The 22,365-nt window shown below is 40.0% G+C and overlaps 1 protein-coding gene across 2 annotated transcripts; it reads left to right on the forward strand.

The window, feature by feature from the left end:
• Window positions 1-700: 700 nt before the first annotated feature.
• Window positions 701-22,341, forward strand: LOC144195360 (septin-2). Of its 2 annotated transcripts, XM_077714943.1 has the most exons (13): window positions 709-865; window positions 2,318-2,349; window positions 7,238-7,295; window positions 7,423-7,522; window positions 7,638-7,724; window positions 8,055-8,178; window positions 9,076-9,210; window positions 9,910-10,027; window positions 19,214-19,315; window positions 19,773-19,918; window positions 19,992-20,075; window positions 20,153-20,210; window positions 21,265-22,341. In XM_077714943.1, the coding sequence occupies exons 3-13, from the start codon at window positions 7,269-7,271 to the stop codon at window positions 21,328-21,330; spliced, it is 1,047 nt and encodes a 348-aa protein (XP_077571069.1). In that variant the 5' UTR covers window positions 709-865; window positions 2,318-2,349; window positions 7,238-7,268; the 3' UTR covers window positions 21,331-22,341. The 2 variants fall into 2 exon arrangements, with proteins under 2 accessions (XP_077571070.1, XP_077571069.1); XM_077714944.1 differs by lacking the exon at window positions 2,318-2,349 and having other exon boundaries at window positions 701-865.
• The last annotated feature ends 24 nt before the right edge of the window (window positions 22,342-22,365 follow it).

Raw genomic sequence — 22,365 nt, forward strand, 5'->3', positions numbered from 1 at the left:
GTCAGCGTGTATTTTCTTGTCTCTTTGTTGTTGTTTAAATTAGACAGAATACACATATAAACATTTTAAGGCTTCTCCTAATAATAATAAAGGTCCAACGGACGCCAGGAGCGATCCAGCTCAAACCTTTCACCATGGATTGGACATCCATCACTGTCAATGACAGCCTAAAAGTTAAATGAGTACCTTTTTTGGTTGATATTGTGGAACTAATATGTATGTATATATAATTATAATTGAGACCTGGTGTGCCCATAATCAATGTGGGTATCATTTTAAGTCATAAATGCCAGAATTGTATACCAAAATGTAAAATGTATTGCCCGAACAATCTGTATAAGCTTAATTATTTCAATTTTTGTCTGTTGCTTTACCAATAATAGTGACTTGCCATGTGTTAAATACAATAATAATATATACATAAATAATAATAATAATAACAGTCGATGGAACAATACACAAACTCCATGAAGTTGTCAACTCAAGTTGCCAAATTAAAAATGCAAACGTTTAATATATTGAATGTAACAAATTTCAATACAAAATCAACGTTAGATACAGCTATATTCGTGTGGTTCGAGTTTGTCATAAACGTGTATTGTGTTTAAATGAATGCAAACCTAATGTAGTTTTTTTTTTGTCCGGAACTCATAAAGAAACTGTAGTTCTGTAGCTGCCATGTTGACTCAAAACCAGCACTGGGCTCTAGTCTACCGAGCCGTAATGGCGTCCGCAGGACAGTGACACCGAACCCAGCTGGGACGAGGGCGGTATTTTGCAGAGCCACTTCCGCATCTCCTTTCCTGGGTTGGGACAGCTGCTCCAAGCAAAACGCTTTTCTCACAAACTTTATCTCAAAGTTAAGGTAAGGTGTGTTTGCTCATAGTTTCATTTATGTATTTTGTTGAAGTTAGCGAAAGAGTTAACCAAACGCACGAGTATGTTCACAGTCGAAGTTTTGCTGGACATGAAAACAGTCGAAGGAACAACTATTTGCAGGCTAAACTTCAGTCGTTAGGCTCACCACATTTTTTTTATTTGACGGTTGTTCTGAGCACAAAAAACGAACCATCTAGAAACACGTGGCTAACAGTTCAAATTCTAATGGCTAAAATGAAAGTATTTAGAACGTCCCTGTTTAGGTGTTGTAGATATAAACTGGGTGTGGTGGACACCCAATGTCCCAGAGGACATCTCCAAGTATGACGGAAGTCTACTCAAGAAAGGGACACTGGTCGTGGCACTGGGTAACTAACATTGTACCCCAGATCGATTGCTGCGCATATCCGCAATTAAAATATTACACAAACATATCTGGGAAAGATCAATTTGAGGCATTTTTCTAAGGCGGAACCTTTAATAAAAAGTGCGGACGCTGATTGGACGATAGCCCCACTCGTCACACTCCAACCAATCCGCATCAAGCCACTGTTTAATCAAGGGCCAGAGCGAAAACATCGTTTGCTGTATAAAAAACTTTCCGTGACCTCTTTTTTCCTTTTTTTTCATGTGGAAATTCTATTAATGTATTCCATAAAGTTTGGTAAATGGATCAATCTTATGGAACCGCTTTGTAGTTTCAAGTGGCAAAAACGAGATGTTTTCAACAAAAAACACCATTAACAGTATTTAAGATTTCCTAAAAAAACTTCTTAAATCTTATATCTAATGTACGTAATTTACCAAACTTGACCTTTTTCTTAAGATTGCATGCAATTGATGGCAACAGATGTTATGTTCATTTAAAGTGGGAAGTCAGGCTGTGAATGCAGATATTTCACTGCCATTGACGGCACTAGACGTCTAATTCATTCTGACCAGGACAGTAAATGGTGACTAATGTATTCATTGAGTTCCCTCTAAGGGCTTTACAAAAATCCCACAGGAAATAATTAACCATGTATTAAATAAAAACATGTATGATACATTTAAGCGGACTTTATTTTGCTCCTTAGTGTGAAAGTAAGTGTGCATTTCTGACATGTTAGTTTGATTGACTGGTATCCAGTTCAGGATTTACCTAACTACAGCTTAACCAGTATTTTAGAAATGATATACAAAAGATGTATACATTTAATATTTTGGGCCAAAGTTTACCGGACAGACTGTGTAAAAATTGGGTGGGTACTTCCGTAGATCAAATTTACCATTATACAGCAATACAGGATTTTTTTTCCCCCAAATAGTTTCATACCCTAGTATCAATCATAGTATACTGGTTTTGCCTATGATGATGCTCTCAACATGTCTTATTTCTTATGGCCAGTGTTTTACGCTAATTCAGCCATCCGTTTTCTATTGTGCTTGTCCTCGATAGTGCTTGTCCTGTGACCTGGAGCCTGTCCAAAGGTACGTCAAAGACTGGTCGGCAGCCAATCACCGCTTACAAATAGCCCGAGACATTATTCACACTTATGTAAAGTTTGGGGCCTAAGATGGTAGTCCTGCAAACTGCAAATGAAGGAACCCAAATTTATCAAGAATACATATATACAGGCCATTTGAACCAATCGGGTTAGCGATGATGACTTGCTTCCAACCGTTCTAGTCCTAATGAATTGGACACCCATCACGGTGAATAGCACCGAACGGGTTAAGAATAAACTTAGTCTGTGTCCTACTATGCAAAAATAAGACCAAGTACTGTGCTACTCTACACGAATGAATAAATGTTGGAGCAATAAGTTCCCGTTCTTCACACACTTTTCAAAGTGCCCTTAGTGTAACCCGCCACTATGAATTGCGCCATTATCCATATGGCTCATTTATAAACTCATTGTCCTGTTTTATAAACAACAGTAGGGAAAGTCCACTTTATTGTGCTACTAAATCAGTACCACAAAAGTTCAAAGCCAAAGCCCATTCAAATCATTGACTTTCTCACGTTAGTTCCAAATCCCTTCTTGTGTAACCTTCTTCCTTTCTGCCATCTGATTAATCCTCAACCTTTTGATTGTTAAGTCATACAAATGTAAATGTTTTCCTCTGTAATACCAGAGAGGAAACAATCATGTATTTACATTGTTGAACATGTGGCAAAGTGCCATTGATGAGGAAACATCATCAATTTTGCATTTTTTTTTTTTTTAGTTAGTCCAAGTTTTGGGTCCTTGCTTGCCCCGTTTTACCTAAGAAACTGGCATGACTTTTAATTTCGGGAACCCGATAGCTTTTGACGCATTCAAACGCAAATACATGTAGTGCCACACCTTTACCGCTCGCTGACCTTTCTCCTTCCTGCGACCTAAGGAGTGAGCGGCACAGAAGCGCAGAGTAAGACATCTGTCTGACATTAGCGGCTATGCAGGGGAGGCGTCCTCCTGCTTGGCAGCGTAGTGCGAATGGACTAAACAATTTGATTCATTCCTTGGTTAGCAATCCGCACTCGTGTATTGCACTTGCACAAGCGAGTACTCTTCTTACGTAACTCCAATGTCAACAACTTTATTTTTCATCCACTCTATTTCGCTCCGCTACGATTTGTGTTCGAGTCCAGCTCACCTGTTAGCCCAAAGAGCACAAGCACAATGGAAAGTGAATGGATTAAACAAGTAAATACTTGGTGTAACTAATTGAAATATTTACAAATGAGTACAGTTTGTTATACAATACCATGTTTGATTGGCTCCTGAAATAGTGCTATGGCGCAACTGAACCGGAATGAATTCAACAAAGCAGAAAAACATGTTGCAGTACAATACTATTTGTGGACAATATGCGGAAAGGAGAAACATAATCCTCTTTCTCTCAGAACCCGCAACATTTTTTAAAGGCACTTTTCCTCCCATTCTGCAGAGTTCCAAGTAGCAAACAAAGAAGGAGGAATGGCTTATTCTATAGACAAACCAAGTCTTTCTCACTCAGCCACTGTAACACATAAACAAAGCCATTTCAAACATGTTCCCTGCCATTCACGATCCCAGACGTCCAATTGAAAGTCTATCATTGTTAAAATCTTTCCTATGCTAACATTTTATGGGGCACTTTTTTTTTTAGATTAGAACTTTATTTCATTCTGTATGTGGGAAATTTCTTTAGTTGCAGTAGCAAGACACACAGAAGACATTGGAGACCTAGGTAAAAAAAAACTATAAATTCCAATTGATGATCAAACTCAGCTAATAAGTTAAATACTTCAAAATCTTTAAAAAAAAACAAAGGCTCAATCTGGGGCCATGACCGTGTATTTTTTTACATTTTTAATAAACATGATTCATTTTGTTTTACTATTTAATGTTTTACTTTGACCCAGAATATTATGTCCATGTATGTGAATGTCAGGTCTCTATGGGGTTTAGTTAGGGAAAAAAAGGGGGTTGCTCTATAAAAAGTTAGGAAAGAAATTAACAAGGTAATCATCAATGGTGTTCTTTATTGTGCTGTAGAGCAGCTGTTTCAGGATCTGACTTTGTCACTACGTGACTCCCACTTGTTTCAGTCATTTCCGATCATTCCCCCCATAGTCATAAAGGGTCCATCCTGAACTTTAAACTTGGTGTTTGTGTTCTGGAGAGGCCCAGTGCTTTGCTCACGGTTGAAAGGTTTTCTCATCCCGTCTATTGTAGCTCTTTTCCTGCCCTTGGGGATCATATTTTTAATGGTGGCTTAAACCATAGCTTAAAGACTAATATCACATCTTTATTACTCCTGCCCTCCACCGCTACTTTTTCCTTTTCGCTTCACCCCCACAGAAAGTCATTCTTCGTAACCCCCCACTGCTCACGTCAGAAAGTTTGTCTTTACCTGTGCCAAACATTTCTTGTTAATGTTCATTTCATGCCATATCTGCAGGGTGGCTATGATGTTTTGCCAGATAAAAGACCATTCTTTTGTGCTTATGACTCCACTCCACAGTGTCACGTGACTCAAATAAGTATCGGTGTTTCCCCAGGCTCTACATTAGGACCCTCGCTGCTAGTCTGGAGGGTGAAACGTTTGTCTTGGCTGCCTCCAGCCCATAAATCAACTGCAAATGCATTACAGGCCAAAATGTTTGTCTCCACTAAAGGTGGCATTTTCCCTTTTGGCCCAAACAGTTTAATCCTCCTCCCGTCTGGCGTCTTAATAGCAGTGTGAGAGTGCGGGTAATCCGCTCAACACCCCATCTGATTAAATTGCCATTATTAATGAAATGTGTCTCCTGCTTGCATGGCCTGTTGTGTTGTCTTTGTAATGTTAGCACTGTGATATTGAAAAGTTGTTATTAATAATCCCCACTGAGCAGGGAAATCAAAAACACTTTGTGTAAGTGGTAAGTATTCAGTTACAAATGAGTGGACCCTTAATGAAGTTTTTTTTTTTTTTGTGTGGCAATAAATCCCACAATGCTTTAGCGCAGAGGACCAAGAGAGCCATAAACAATGCATATTTTCAAATGTTATTCTTTCAGAGCCATAACCAGAATTGGAAAAGTAAAAATACATGAAAAATGTGACTTTTTGTCACATGTTTTCATGTAGAAAAAGTCTTTGAATTATTTTGACAACACTGTTATGCTGTTGCTAATTAGAGTATTTTATTTGATTTTGATTCACTTCTTTTTTTTAATATGATCTGTCAACAGCAGTTTCCATATTTTATCTCGCAGATTATCGGAGAGCCATATGCACCCATCCAAAGAGCCATAGGTTCCCTAACGCTGATTTAGTGCCTTCACTGGAATTCAATGGCTGCCATCAATGCCGAGAATGAATAATCACACATCAGTGGATTGGATGCCACTGTTAGATTGATATTGATATGATATTTTTTTGGGAGTGAAAGCTCATGTGCATTTCTGATTCCCTGTTAGCTCATGAAAACGAGTCACCGAACCAGCAGTGGTCCACGAGCTCTGCCTTACTTGGAGTTGAATGTGATGTAAATGACCAGGGAATCAGACTTTTGCTATTGGAATTGGGAGTGGTAGCAATCAGGACTTAAGTTCATGTTTCCATGTCAACCTATAAAGGAAGACTTTTGGGAAGCAGTGCAATAAACAAACCATTGTTCCCTGTGCAGCTGGGCCCAAACCACATTGTCAGTTTGACAGATAGACTCCTAACTATGGCGTCGATGTGCGGCTTGCCACCATCTAATTCAGTGGAAGCGTGTGAAATGTGCCCAGAAAGTGCCCGCCGATGTGACACATGCCATTGGAGAAAGGTCAGTTAAGGTTCCCATGCCACCTCCCATGTGTCGCTGTTTGGAATCGTACAGCTGTCTGCCTCCTTCTTATTCTTATCACACTCATGTTAAGGGCCAGTGTGTTGATGATAAAATGGAGCCAGTTCTTCCTGTTCACTCATTATGTTGTTAATTTATCATGTTGGGCTGTCGCTGTGCCATATGTTCAGAATTAAAGATGTAGGGAGGTGATACAGTGGTTTAATGGTGGTCTTATAACAAACCAGAGTCGAGGGACATTCATATCTTTAGTGTAATCTTGAATACGGATGCAAGTTTTTGTAAGGAGCTGCTAAAATGTGGCCTGTCATGTTCGCATGGTTCCTGCTTGAGATAAACGGATTGTTTGGATATAAAAAGAAAGGGCTGCGAGATCTGACAGTAAATCTGAGATTTTAGACAATTGCATGTGTCCAAGTTTCTGGGAAATTAAGTGTGTGTTCTGCTCAGTCTGCCCAGTGCCCATTACCGTATTTTACAGAACATAAGCCGCACATATTTGATGGTTGGCAGGCCCTACGACTAATACTGACAAGTGTTTTTTTTCCTCTCTGATCACTGACAGGCTGTAAGTTATGTTGTTGTTTCACGTTATAGTTATTTGGGAAAACTTGTTAACAGATGCTTATTTAGCTAGTTTTCTTGTTCTTCGTTTCTGATAAAAAATTATAAAAAAAACTCCTAAAATGGGACTTATACTATTTATACTATAGATTTTTTTCCGTTTCTTTGTGTATTTTTTGGCTGGCGCGACTCACGTGCAGCTTATAGTCTTTCTCAAGTCAATCTCATTTTGTTGGCGTTAGTAAGATGGCTAGTCACTGTTTTTCCAGCTTTTGAATTATTATTTTGTTATTGAAATCTCTCTTTCAGTTTTGTTTTTACTTAGTTTGAAAGTTCACAGAAGCAGACATTATTAGCCTAAGTCCCTGTTCTGCTTGCCACACTTCTGCGTATCGTACTGTGGGTCTTGAAAAAACAGCTAGCGATATGGCCAATGTCATTTTCTTTTAAATCGACGGGTTCAAGAAAACATTGACCTGTAACAGAATGTCTTCTCTTTTCCTGGTAGATTTGACGGGCCTCTTCTGTACACATCAGCAATGTCTCAATCGGGAGAAAAAGGCAAGGTGAGTAACTATGGATTTGGACTCGCACCTCGGTGCAACTGCCAGTCAAAACGGGGGCGGTGAAATGTGCTGTCCTTAGCAGTTTATGTCCTCCAAGTCTAAACTTGGATTTTATTGATTTTGGCAGTTCCCTGACGCAACTGGCTACGTGGGCTTTGCAAACCTTCCCAACCAAGTTCACCGAAAGTCCGTGAAGAAAGGATTTGAATTTACCCTCATGGTTGTAGGTGGGTGGCTGTCATTATTTCCAGATGAAATCTTCTAAAGTGTTATCGACTGCATTTCATAGTGTTCGGTTCGGACACTCCATTTGTATTGTGTGTTGTCTCTCTTTGTTCTCAGGGGAGTCTGGTTTGGGCAAATCGACGCTTATAAACAGCTTGTTCCTCACTGATCTCTACCCTGAACGCTACATTCCTGGCGCTGCAGGTAGACTCCCACAGACGTCCGCGTCTTTACATGCACGCACACACTGTAATAATAGAGAAATGTCTGCTACAGTGTCTCCAGCTGAGCATGACTTCTACAGGAATGTTGGGAATGTCTTACTTTGGCTTTTCAACTGCGATCCAGTCCCTTCTGGGGTTCTCTTATAACTTTTTATATGACAAAAACACACGAGATCCCACAAACCTGTGCCGATTCGACGATTGTGACAAAGTTGTGTAAACTGTTGAGGAAATGATAAATATTGTGAAACTGTTGGGGTTCGGTCTCTGCTCTCCACACCCGCCAACCACTCTTTGCCTCCCCCCGCAGAAAAGATCGAAAGGACAGTTCAAATTGAGGCGTCCACCGTGGAAATCGAAGAGAGGGGTGTGAAGCTCCGCCTCACCGTGGTGGACACGCCAGGCTACGGCGACGCCATTAACAGCCAGGACTGGTGCGTTTGTTTGCTTGTTTCTAAGAAAGGAGGAACACACTCGTATCCAGAATTGTGTCCTTTCTCATTCTTCCCTCCTGTTATTGACTCCCTTTCTCAACTTTTGTCCTCAATTCCCTTTTCACTGTTTCACTTCCATCTGTTTGACTGACATACCATTCCTTTTACACGTTTTGGGCTAGTATTAACTGGTTTTATCCAGAAGAAGAAAAAAATCCTTAGTTTAATGTACATTTTTTCAACAAAAAAAATAGAGGTTACATCATTCAAAGATAATTGTGTTTGTTAATTCTGTTAAATTTCTTGTTAATTCTGTTTTAAATCAGTGGTTTTTAAAGTGTGCTAGAGTGTGCTTTATCGTTGTAACATTTTCATGATAATCTGCTGGAAATGGCATCAATGGAACATCCCAGGTTAAACAAAATCCGTTTAGGAATGCCAGAAGGATTCCGATTTATTTCAAATCTTTTTCCCCTGGGAAAAAAGATAACCAGCCCGAGTCCTTAATTAACCGTACGAGGCGGTATTTCAAGTAACATTTTATAATCCGGGCTAAAGACAACTAGGGCTTAGCACAGCTCATTTATAGTCTATTCTTCCTTTATTAATTTTGACTTCTTGTCATCTTTGGCATAAGCACGGTGGACCGGTGATTATAAATTCTGAGACAAGTGACTTTTTCAAGGTCATCCGGCATCATTCCATATTCTTCCATCTGGACAAATGTAATAGTTGTTTGAAAATGGACAATAATTGTTTGTATTTTTATTTCCACCCACACTGTGTGTTAAACTAACTTTTTGTTTTCTCGATGGAACAATTTCTGGGTCCAGGGATATTCGTTGAATGAGTTGTGCTCCATTCTTACGCCCTTCTCTTTTCCCAATACGCATGAAGCTTCAAGACCATCATTCAATATATCGACAATCAATTTGAGCGCTACCTCCACGACGAAAGCGGCCTCAACCGACGCCACATAGTGGACAATCGAGTGCACTGCTGCTTCTACTTCATATCGCCCTTTGGACATGGGTAAGCTCAACCTGATTTTGTGAATTTGTACTTGTGGGCTTGTTGTAAAGTTCTTTCTTGAATTTACAGTCACACAAAAGCCATTAAATGCTCTATTTTTGTGTTACAGTGGTACCTCGAGATATGAGCTTAATGCGTTCCGGCACTCAGCTCGTATTTACTTGTAACTCAAATGAATGTTTCCCATAGAAATGAACAAAAAACAAATTGATTTGTTCCAACTCTCTGAAAATACACCAAAAACAGGTTATTGGATTGGAAAAACATTTTATTTGTTCTAATCTGACATTTATTAACAAAGTAACAAATAACTAGTGGTTTAATAGAACTAAAATGTGTTTAATAGTTTACTAAAATTATACCGATTTTGCAGTGCAGAGACTTTTTCCACGGCAACACGCTCATAATATAACCTAAACCAATTTAAATGAACAGGAATCGCTCCGCCATTCGCACTGACTAAGGGGGAAAAACACTGAAAAAATACAATGCTCCGCCCAGTGCTCGCAGGGACATTACACGAGAGAGTTGCGACCACAGTTACATTACACGAGGGAGTTGCGGCTCGTATGCCGGGCACTCGTATGTCGAGGTATTTCTCTACATTATTCAATTTAATCACCTGAGCTTTGGCTGGCCTGTTATACCTTTGTAGGTCTTTTCCTCTCTCATATTGTTATCCCTTTCCCCCCCCCCCAGTTTAAAGCCTTTGGATGTGGAGTTCATGAAGGCCATCCACAGCAAAGTTAATATCGTGCCCGTTATTGCCAAGGCCGATACGCTGACGCTCAAGGAGAGGGATCGCTTGAAGAGGCGGGTAAGGCCAGTACACGGGCTCATAATGAATATAAAAACTCTGAAAACAGTATGAAATCACCAGTTTTGGAGAAGGTTAAGTTGTTTCATTGTGAAGAAACTAAAAGCTATTTTTTTTAAAGCTGCCCTGTACATCTGCACCCAGAAAAGGGGAATCTGAATATATTGATAGGCTGACCAGTTTTGAATGTGCCACCTGGCACTTTTACATCCTCCCATTGTGGCTGCTTATATCATTTTGTTTATCAGGGAAATTAGTGGACAGGAAATGGTTTGGGGGGGGGGGGGCTTCCCCCTGCAAACATCTATCTCTCAGATTCTCTGATTAGACAACTTCCAATAATGGTGATTCCATATATATTTATTTTTGCCAGTGGTTGTAATACTCCACTTTTGCCACAATCCTTCACTGTTCAAAGTATTCAGCATCACGACCAGATGCCAACAATTACTTGACCATATTTAATGGCTTGTTTTGTTTACACGAGGAAGCAAATGTGCGCTTCCTGATTTATGTGTTATTTCAACAATATCAAAGTATGTCAAAGGGGCTGTTTACAAGGCGGATGAGCTCATTTCATCAGGTCTTAGCTCGTCTTTCATATTTCCTTTTGGAGCGCCTCCAAGTGTCAGGCGGCTCGCGCGCTCCCAAGTTTCCTGCTGACGAAAGGTGGAAGGACGCAGTTGGACAATACACACGTCACAGCTGATCGCCTTGGTCGCAGGCTTTTCCTGCCTCTGATTACTCTCCGACATAAATTACTTTTTCCACCTGGGGGCTTTTTAATTGGAAGTCACCCCAGCCAGCTCTTCAAAGCTCAGGCCTCCCCCCCTGTGCCTCATTCAGGCCCCGGAGCCGGTGGTCTGGCACATTGGGGGCACTGGCACAAAGGAAATTCGGTCTGTTGAAGGTTTTTTCTCAGCAAGACTGCTTGAAAATCACTGAGGTGGCATTTTGTGCAATTGCAACCTGGCACTTATTTGCACTCACCAATTGGATCATCTAATCTAAATAGGCACAAATGTACAGTAGCCTTTAAAGTAAAGTCACAATTGAACTGAAAATGAACAAGGTTTGCTATAAAAATTGATTGTTTTACTGTAACCACACTGACTATTTACATCAGCGTTATTAAGGAAACACATCAAATCAGGTGCCAATCAAATCAGTTTCATCCTAGGGTTCAATGTTTTTAATCAAAATCAATCAAAAAAGATTCTGCTCTTCTTTTTTTCATTGTTGGTAGTCATCAGAGGTTTAAATCACATAGCAGAGTACAAATTAAGATTAGATTAGATAACTTTATTGATCCCATATTCCGGAAATTTCATTGTCACGGTAGCAAGAGTGTGAGAATACAGACACGGGCAAATACATTTTAGACTTAAATAAATTGGTAATAAATAAATTAATAACAAAATAATAAATCAAAAATAAAATCAAATCCTCTCAGATAGTTAATATTCAATTTCTGGAGAGTTTTTTTTAGGTAAATAAGCGTCCAGTAGATTAAAATATATATTCTTAGAATCTAGTAGGTAGTTTTAGTCTACGAGATCAAACCGTTGATTCCAACGAGTCTACTTTTGAATTGGGACTTCCATCCCTTGATTGCTCGGAAGGGCAGTAATAGTTTCCTTGCAGGTGTGACTTCTTTTCACATCGTATTTGAAAGTCTCCGGCTGAATTTTACATTGTCGGTCGTGTTGCTTTGTGTTGTAACCTCCCTCAGCGCTTCCTGTCCCATTTTCAATAGCACATAACTTTTGTTTTCGTTTCCGAGCTCCTCCGTAGACGCCCATGCCAGTGTGATGAACAAATACTGATAAATAAGGTTCAGATTGCAGGTGTGTTGAGTACAAACAATGCACTTATTTGTGCAACAACATAAAGATATAAAATAATACCATTTTACTTTGGCCAATATTGTTATGCGTTTTCACAAATCGGCATTATATTTGTTATTCTATCTATGCCAGCAATGCATATAGTCAATATACAAAAAAAGTCATGTTTTCTTAATTGAATTCTGTCCTCCATATACTAAAGTACACTATTATTATTATTATTTTATCAAATCTTACAAAAGGTTGAAATCAACAGGATACTTTTCTGTTGTAAAATGTGTTCCTTGTTTCAACAAAAATTCAGGATTTAGCATATTTTGACTTGTGTTACATTGGAAGAAAACTCAGTTGGAAACAGGGAACCGCTTTCAGAAATAGTTTGAAGAACAGTGTTATTTTTTTCCACTTTTTTTTTGCATTAGCATTTCCTTTTTTTCCCCCCTGTCGATCTATATGTCCTACAAGGAAAATCCCCTGCTCAAATTCTACTCTCTCAGTTGATCAACTGCACTCGTTCTGCATCAGATTAACTTGAGTGGTTCTTACGGTTACACGTGTGCATCCTGTAATAACAACAACATGCCTTCCTATGGTGCTTCCAGTGCCAACAGTCATGAGGGGTGATTCATAACCTGCAGAATTTCTCTTACAATATATATATCTTACTTTTTTCCAACCCCCCAGCATTTCTCCCCTCTGTAAATGAACCCCCCTCTCCGGAACCCCTTCTATGCTATGCACTTTCTCTTGTTAAAGCCAAGGGAAACAGCTTGTACAGAACAATATACATTTCCTGCAATGTGTCACGAGACACACACCGGGCGACAACCTGTTGCCTCATACGGCTCACAATTATGGACAAAGTGGGAGAAAAAGTTGCCATTGTAAATATTTTCTTATCCTCACTATTGATTGATTTTCAGGCCTTGCAGTCAGTTGCTTCCGCTCTTGCAATTGCCCCCACTCACCATCTCCCCCCCCCCCCCCCCCCCCCATACCTCTTGCTTATCTTCCCGTGCATGCGCTAATGCCAATTTCCTTTGGCGGGATCGCGGTGGTCTCCTGCTCATAAATTGCCCAGAGGAGGGTATATTGAGAGGATGATCCTCTCCGTCTGGAACCTTGCCGTCATATCCTGTGTGGGGATTGGGTCTCAATCTACTTGTCTTCTTTTTCTTGTTGTCTTAACCAAGAAGATGGTGGACATCTGGTATAGTTTTTTTTTCCATCTGCAGCAATCTTTTAGCCGAGTAATCTCGGCAATTCGCGGTGTTTTTATTAAGTGTGCAACGAACACTTCATCCAATGAAAGTGTAGACGGAAGAATCCTTTTTTGTTTGTCTCTCTGAATCAAAGGCAAAGGAGGTTTGTTTCTGAAGGTAAAATGACCTTCCAAAACGAGTGTTTGGCTAGAAGTAACGATCTCTGGTATTAGACAATAGTGGTGCTCTTTTTTTCCCTCTTGATTCCCTTCTGTTTCCTCCATCCAAGCCTTTCCCATGACATGCCCTCATCGCCACTCCTTTCTTCACTCGGCCACTTTTTTTTTTTTGGTGCCCCACCCCGCCCCGATTAGACTGGCTCTTTCCCTCCCACGCGAGGACCCTTTCTCCCTCCGTCCCTCCGTCCCTCCCTCACGTTTGGCCGCTCAACTGCTGTATTTCACCCCCGGCCGGGGCACAGTCACAGTTTTCCCCTCATTGTCTGCTTCGATGTCGTCTCCCCAGTCCACTCGAGCATGCACTGCTGTGTGAACAAATCCTACAACCCCGCAGGGACACATTTTTGTCCCGGATGGTCGTACCAGCCTGTGTTTTCTTCAAGTACAATAACAGAACCTTAAAGCTGTTTCAACAGCAGCAAGGTCTATTGACTTGGGAAAGAGCAGATTGGATTTGCGACTTTTTGTTCTAGGAGATTTCTACACAATCATATCTAATCAAAATAAAAGGAGTTTTATACGTGTTTTTTTTTACCCCTCCCGATTTTCCTACAATGGTGTCAACTCATTTGTTGTCGCTGATGGCAATACAAATCCAATCCATTCGAACCTCAAACAATAGGGAATATTCAAAATATTTGATTAAAGTTGTGATATGACCCGAATGAAGTCACACATTGTTATATTATGAGACAAAAGCCATAATATTATGTGTTTCAAATTGTAATTCAAGTATTGGGTTTGTACATTGTGATATAACCGGTTAAAAAAAATAGCACCCACAATGGGCCTTGAGGACCACTCTGAATCAGGTGGTCTTTTTCTTCAATGTATTGGCTGCCATTGATGGTGATAAATAGTCAATCCTTTTAAATGGTTCAAATTGCTGTCATTGGCACTGAAATGTGACATTACATAAAGAATGAATGACTTAAATGCTGATTTCATACAAGCAACCAAACAAGATGTTTCAATCTCAACCGTTTCACACATCAAATGTAAAATTCGTTAGTCGTCATCCTTATCTACCTAGTCCTTCTTTGTGCATTTTTAGTGTACCAGGCTCTTTTTTCCTGCCGCTGTTTAAAACGTGCAGATATATTTGTTTTTGTGCTCCATTGTGCTCTCAATCGCGGCCATTTAAAACAATAAATATGTACTTTTCCTCATTAAGCTAGTTGCTCTTTAGCACACAATGATCTGCTCTCCTGTGACAATTTCCTTCTTCCTGTCGACTCACCACAGAACCTTTTGAGTTGGGTGACCGACACCAGAGCGCCATGTGCGGTAGACAAAATGCATACCTCACTCAAACTGTCCTTTCAAATCTGCCTTAAACACAAGATTACTTGAATAGCCCGATTGTTCCTTCCCATGCTCTTTGATCGCAGTGGAAAATGGGTGGTCTTAACGGTTTTAAGTCCTACAGTAAGACAATGGGAGGGAGGTGTGCGAGGACGTTGACCACTGTGAAGTCATATGACTTTTTGACAGGACTGAGGCTCCGCTGACTTTCTCAGTACTTTTCTTTACAACAAATCTTGCTGTTTTGGTCCGGTGTGTTCCAGTCTGAACTGGCTCTGGTGTACCCCAGTCTGAACTGGGTCTGGTCTGTTCCATGTCCGAACTGGCTCCGGTCTACCCCAGTCCGAACTGGCTCCGGTCTTCCCCAGTCTGAATTGTCCTTCATAGACCCTGATGGCATATAACTGGAATCTGCGTCAAGGATCTTTTAATCCTGTGAACTGGCTTCTGGTCTGTTCCAGTCTGAACGGGCGACAGTGTGTTCTAGTCTGAACTGGATCTGGTCTGTCCCATTTTGAACTGTCCTTCATAGACCCTGATGGGATCAAACTGGAATGTGCGTGAAGGATCCTAAATCCTGTGAACACAGTGCTATTGTTTCTTACAGTGCCACTTAATGTGAGCTTGTGCTGGTGGGAGATGCAAAAAAATCACTTCTGGTTACTGTGCAACACTCGCCATTTTCCCCAAGAGTTGACGCTAAGATAGCATTGCGAGACGCTAGCAGTGAATACTATATTTTCCCGCATATAAGCCGCATTTGTGACTTTAAAAAATGATGATGGTACGGCTTATATGCGCATAAAACTTGGAGCGTTGTTATACTCTTTTTCTCCAGTAGATATTGGCAAATTCACATTTACTATTTATTGGTTATTTTCTGTTTTGCAGTAAGAAAGCAGCCACTACTGGATAACTTTTTTATGATATTGAGCCTAATAATGTACTTTTGATTCATACAGTAGCTAGGAAATACCAGATTAGATGATTTTTCATCATTTTTTCACAGCCCAGCCCTGCTATTCTGTCAAAAAGTATCCTTTCAATATCCCGAGTCATACTTGGGCTTGACCCCGTCTTTGAGGACATTGTTGAGCAAAAGTATTTGAACTTCCCATTCATGTTATTCGCGGTCAGCGTAACATAGTGCACAAATGCCGATCCTCTGATAAGAATCATTGAAACTTGATTCATAGAAAAATATAACATTCTCTCTCCTGGCATGTTATAGCGTTGTCTTATCTTAGTTTGTAATTTCCACAAAAATCCCCTTATTTACACTCTCGCTAGCACACCGCCGTTGCCCTTGGATGACATCCGATTCCACTCCAAAGTGTATTTCATCATTTTTTGGCGCCTGTCGATGAAGTTGCTTCTCACTCAATGCGTAGCGGTTTATCCCCGCCGCGGCCAGAAGCCGACAGGGGGCTTGGGGGTTACGTAAATGTTACTTCTAGTGGCTTTTCTCGCTAGGCTGTTTTTCCTCCTCCTTTTCCTCTTTTGTATTGCACATTCCTTCGGAGCAAGTGCATTTGGAGACGGCAGTTGGAGAGGTTTTCTGTCTATTTACACAAAGTCATTAGTGAAGCTTGATGGACTTCCATCTCTGCAAGTGCAGCCTTTTCTTTCTGCTTGAGTTTCTCTCTTGCTCTCTCACTCTCGGCACTGTTGATTTCCTAAGAAGGCTCATTTCTACTTCCAAGTATTGTTCCCAGTGGTCAACCTTACTAAGAGGCTCAGCTCTATCTTCCAAAACTGTGTTTTGTGTGTGTGTGTGTGTGTGTGTGTGTGTGTGTGGTAAGTGTTGAATTCTCGTTGTGATTACATGTTGTACACCCCTTTTAGTACTCCCTTGTTGAGGGGGTTTCAAATATTTAGGGATGAGAGTAAGAAAGATAATGGTGGCCAAGATTCTGACTTTTTTTCCTCAGAATCAAGTCAGAATTCTGATGATAGATTTTCTCACAATTCTGACCATAAAGTCAGAGGATGATGTCAGAATACAGACTTTATTTATTCTCCGTAGTATATAATCATTTTTCTGACTTTATTCTCAGAAAAAGTCAGCACCTTGGAAGAACTTTATTCTCAGAATTTTGTCTTTAAAGTCTGAATCTTGGCCAACATTTTTTTTCATCAATAGCCCCAATCCTCATCCATAAGTTCTACTTATTATAGTAAATTTCGCCAGAAAACATTAACCTCTGCACTATTATCTGCATGAATATTTTTCCCGAAACAACATTTGACATTAAGCGACAGTATTACCAGAAGCTCAGGCTTCCTTTTCCAATTAATATCAAGGTCAACTTTAGAGGACCATTGTTCTCAACACTGACGACACTAAGTGGAGTTGCAGGGCCAAGCATAACACCTCGGAGTGTGTGTATGTATGTATGTGTGTAAGGGGGGGTCTCCTAGCAGCACAGGATGGTCATAAAATCAAGATGGCCACAGCTGCCAACTTTAGTGCCAACAAAAATATACAAATACAAGGAGGAGAATCCGATGAACCAAAAAGGATTAAGCAAAGCTGCAGGAGACAACACAGATTTGAAGGAAGGCAAACTGTGATTCTGGCACCTGTTCGCCATTATAGGCGGCATACCTTTTGTGCACGTAGCATTATCTTGTAACATTATCAGCAACATACCTGTCAACTAATAGTTTTTTTTTCCCGTATTTGATATGTTTTTTTGACCATTTCAAGTTGTACAAGTTTGTACAGGATTTTTTTCAAGTATGTTTTATGTTTTATAAATATAGCGCGTCAGCAAGCAATGTACCTAGAAAGTCAAGCTGTCAGCGTCACAAAATGACATCTACAGAATCTTGAATTTAGTGCTTACAAAAGGCGCACCGACCGATTGGGCACCCTGTCCACTTTGGAGAAAATGTTAAACTTTTAGGTGCAACCTGTGTGAGTAAATACGTACCACTTTGCATTCGTAAGTTATTAATATTATTATAAGGGGGGCAATTGGCCGAGGTTAACAGGTATGCAGAGAGATGACAACACCAAGTTTAGGCACGATTGATTAGTAAACATTTAACATTGAGTTTGCTCATGCAGCTTTTCTATTTTTTCCATGATAACTGCGGGGTTGGTTTTTGACATGTCCGTGGGATACCGTGCCAGTAAATCATCCAGGAGCTTTAGACAGAGCACAACATTTTGGCAAAACTCTCTTGATGCATAAATACACAAGAAATTTGGAATAGGTCGGTTTTTATTGAGTTATTTTAATCATATTTAGAAGAGAGAGTGACGACATTTTGGGGATGAGCAGTATATCGCGAAAGGCAACAATAACTTGATAAATATTTTCCACAAATGAGGAACGAGCTGTTGTTTCCATCACACGCTTGGAATTCTGGATAAATCGACTAGGGAGTAACTGATACACAAAAAGGATGAATGTTAAATGTCGGTAACTCGATTGCCCGGAGGCCTAAGTCATTTATAACATTCAATGCATGTCCAATTCCTGTCAAGATAAGATACCCCTGAAATCCAAATGGAAGAGAAAGATCTCTGTCTGAATCTTTCCCCCCAAAAAAGACATCATTCCAAATTGGGATACAAAACAAAGGCTGACATTTTATTTTCAGATTTCCACCTCTTTAAGACAGGACAAGCTTAAGCAAGATTTAAATAGTTAGCTAATTAAAAAAATAAAATAAGGAAAACTAATGAATCCAAACAAATCCCCCACCATACTGTACTGTGGTTTTGTTGTTTGTTTCTTGTTTCCTGCCATTGTGTGAATGGGGTTTATTTTTTCACGGAGCGCTCACCGTCCAGTCGCCGCGTACGCCGGACGGTGAGAAGAAGTCCTGCTCTTGTGTCTCCAAAGCTTGTTTGTTTTTTCTTCCGCGCCACAACAATACCTGACCCTCACTCCCACACACACGTACGCTGTGCACATTTAGCCATAACAAGTGTGCAAACAGGAGCTGCTCTCCATAGGAAAACCTGCTCTCACTTCCCGCGATCCAAGTTGACTCACCGCCATTTCTTTATACTCTCTTGGACATGAAAGTGGCCCCCAGAAAAAAAAAAAAAAGTCAGGAAAGCATGCCTTGACATTGCTCGGCTACATTGCATAACAATACTGTAAGCTCCGGGGAATACAAAAGACAAACGCTGCCTTGATGTTTCGAATAATAAATACAGACGTGTCCTATAGTTGAGGTCAAGAAAAAGACCCTTTGTCTGGAATATGTCTTGTTTCTTCAGCAGCCTTTGAATGGAACACGGTGAAAACTTGGCTTTTTAGGACTCGTTTTAGAACCGAAACACACATTGTCCATCTTTATACTTGGGTCCTCCGTGGGGGGTTTTAGTGAATGGAGTCCATTACTGCAAAGAACCCACGCGCTGTAAACTGCAGCTGTATTTTCACCACCAGAGCCAGCGTTCTTGAAACAAAGACTCTGTTTTAGTGTGCGTGTGTAGGTGCTCATCGGGGATTGGTTTTATGAAACATTTTTGGGCTTTGCACATCTGATCTGAGTCAGGATCACAGAAGGGAGCGTTTGGAAAATGGTCACGACCCCACCCAGCTGCCTCACCCTCTTCTTGCCTTTTAGATCCTGGACGAGATCGCAGAGCACGGAATACGAATCTATCAGTTACCTGATGCCGACTCGGACGAAGATGAGGAGTTCAAGGAGCAAACCAGAGTCCTCAAAGTGAGTGCGTCTATGCCGGGGACACAACTCCACCTGCTGGGCACATAGTTGACTTTCATCTTTATTTGCATACGTCAACATAGGTCAGCATAGGATTGATTATAATGGGTTCCTCTGGTTCAACAGACGGAGGGAAATTTATATGGAAAACTCCTATTGACGACAATAGATGCCAAATACTTTAGATGATCGCTTCTAGACCCTCCCAGTTAAAATATATTGGATGTATATACTACTACTCTCTGCAATAACATGGAGGGGGATTACTGTAGCAATCTATTCTCAATCTGTGTAGTTTTGACACAATTTGACGTCAAAAGTGTGCAACATCACACAGACATTTACACTGTTGCCAGGCCACACTCTTAACCCGAGGATTTTTTTCTATAATAGTGTAACATTTGCTTGTTAAATTAGTTAAATTTTAAGACCTTGCTTTGCCTTGTTCTCCATTTAGGCCAGCATTCCCTTCGCTGTGATTGGCTCCAACCAGCTGATCGAGGTAAAGGGCAAGAAGATCCGCGGTCGCCTTTACCCGTGGGGCGTGGTGGAAGTAGAGAACCCCGAGCACAACGACTTCCTCAAGCTCCGCACCATGCTCGTGTAATGAGTCCTGAAAAATTGGCCATAAAATGCCCAACTAGCAAAATACGATGACCTCATGTGCTCGTTACAGGACGCACATGCAAGACCTGCAGGAGGTGACCCAGGACCTCCATTACGAGAACTTTCGCTCAGAGAGGCTGAAGAGAGCGGGACGGTAAGATGCTTTAGCGTCAACCGACATCCCGATGATGCCGCGCTTTCCCATGTTTAACCTCGGTTCGTTACCCGCAGCGCTGTGGACGAAGACGTGATGGATAAAGACCAGATTCTGCTCCAGAAAGAGGCGGAGGTATACGTACACACGCATACAAAACAGTCCGGTGACAAATATGTTTATCTCCATGTTTACCCATTTGACTGACTGGCGCGGCTTCCTCATGGTGCGCACTTGAGGATTGTGTTTGTATGCAATCACAGATGTTTGTAAACAATTTTAAGCAGGACAGGATATGACCTTAGTTCCTCTGAGGGGTGCTGCTGCCATACTTTTATGGTGGGAATGACCTTCATTTGAAAAAGAACAAGGGCCCACGATTTGAATAGCTTGTATTGTATAGCCAGCATACGTTAAGACAATGAAAAATTATTGACGTCATACTAACTCTTTCAATGCCATTGGCAGCGATAAATGGGCCTCGAACTGAAGGTTGGTAGACGATGAGTTTGTTTTTAGGGCAGTTTTGATATACATACACATTCCGATTTCTGTTTCTGGCATGAATTCAGATTGTAAAATTTCTACTCTGTCAATAAATTCGAGAAAAAATATTTAAATTATAGGGTTAAAAGAAATTAAAAATGTTAAATTCATCATTTTCATTTGAACTTTAGCTAAGTTATATCAAAAAAACTTTAAAGAATGAATCTCCTAGTGCAGTGTTTCCTAATAAATGTGCCAATATGCAATGGGAAATTACCTGACAAGAAGTCACACATTGTAATATTCCAAGAGAAAATTTTACCAGTTTAAAATTGAAGTTGAAATATGACAAACAATAAATCCATGTTGTAATATTACAAGATTCTGATCATAATATTGCAAGATTGAAGTCGTTTTGTTGCTTATTATTAATGCCAAGTAAACAAACAAAACTGCTTTTTAGAAATTAATTTATATTTTAAATACAAGTGACATAGTTTTAAATGAGATTTTTAGCCATTGTTGCAAAAAGGCTGAAAAAAAACGTCCGAATGAATCCTAATGTTGTTAACACTTGTCCCCGCAAGGTGGCGACAGTTGCCCAAAAAGCTAAGTCAAGAAAATGCCTATTTTTGTATTTCTTCATCCTTTTATCAGTCATCATCATTACCTAAAATTATAATTCTTTTCCTATTCCCTCCAGCTGAGACGCATGCAAGAGATGATTGCTCAGATGCAGGCACAGATGAAGATGAAAACAGACGATTAAACAACACAACAAGTCAGACAATACGTTCCGAAAAGGTCTTTTAGGAGTTGTCCGGGCATCAAATTACGCCTTTTTAGTGCGTGACCCTTTAGTTCTTGTCATTTTTATGCCTTCTTTTCAGTGAACTAAAGTTCACTTTTGGATCCTTCTACTTGCAAAAGACACATCATTATTATCTTTTCACTGTGAACTGCCACATGATGCGGTACTATCTCTCTTATTACTATTCACTGCATGGCTATTATGATCACTTTTAGATGATATAAGTAAACTTTAGGCTTCTGTTCACGTCACACATACACGCTACAGCACGATGTGTCCTTTTTCCAGCCAGACATTTTGTACTTTTGTCACCGTATCATCCCACACAGTTTTTTTGTTGTTGTTTTTTTTGCCCCAAGGCTACTATAAAAATAATCAAAAATAACACACTAAAAAGATTGTGAGTGTCAATGCCATTTTGATACTATAGTTTTATTTTGTAAGATTTATGACAGCAGTTTCTTCATTCATGTTCAGGAATTCTTTATCTACAATATAGTGGAAGCTAGACTTATTTTTTTTTCTTTTTTTTCAGGTGCTGGTAAACATTTTAATTTTATATACTGGATAATGGTCAAAACATCAAATACGTATGAGCCATTCATTCTTCCCCATAATGTGTCTTCAAGCTGTTAATTGCTAAAATTTAAAACAAACTACACAATTCTATTTACCCTAACCATAGCTTTGCCTTAAGTTCCAAGTTGGAATAAGCTTTAAGTTATGAACGCTATGTCGCAAAACGAGTTAAGCTTAAGTCAAGGTATCCACTAGATGGACTTTGTTAACAGTCTGTTGAGCCATGTTCCATTTTTTTATTTGTTACATGTGGTATTTTCATACACAGAATATTTTTGGGGAGTTTATTTACCTTCCGATTTTACACTAGCATGCAAATGTACGCTCGCTCATTAAACTTGACTGATTAGAGCCACTTCAAATGTAATAAACCTTTGTTTACAGAAAACATGTTGATGTATTTGGTTTTCTGTT

This window comes from Stigmatopora nigra, chromosome 4 (genome assembly GCF_051989575.1).
Source record: "Stigmatopora nigra isolate UIUO_SnigA chromosome 4, RoL_Snig_1.1, whole genome shotgun sequence".
NCBI lineage: Eukaryota > Metazoa > Chordata > Actinopteri > Syngnathiformes > Syngnathidae > Stigmatopora > Stigmatopora nigra.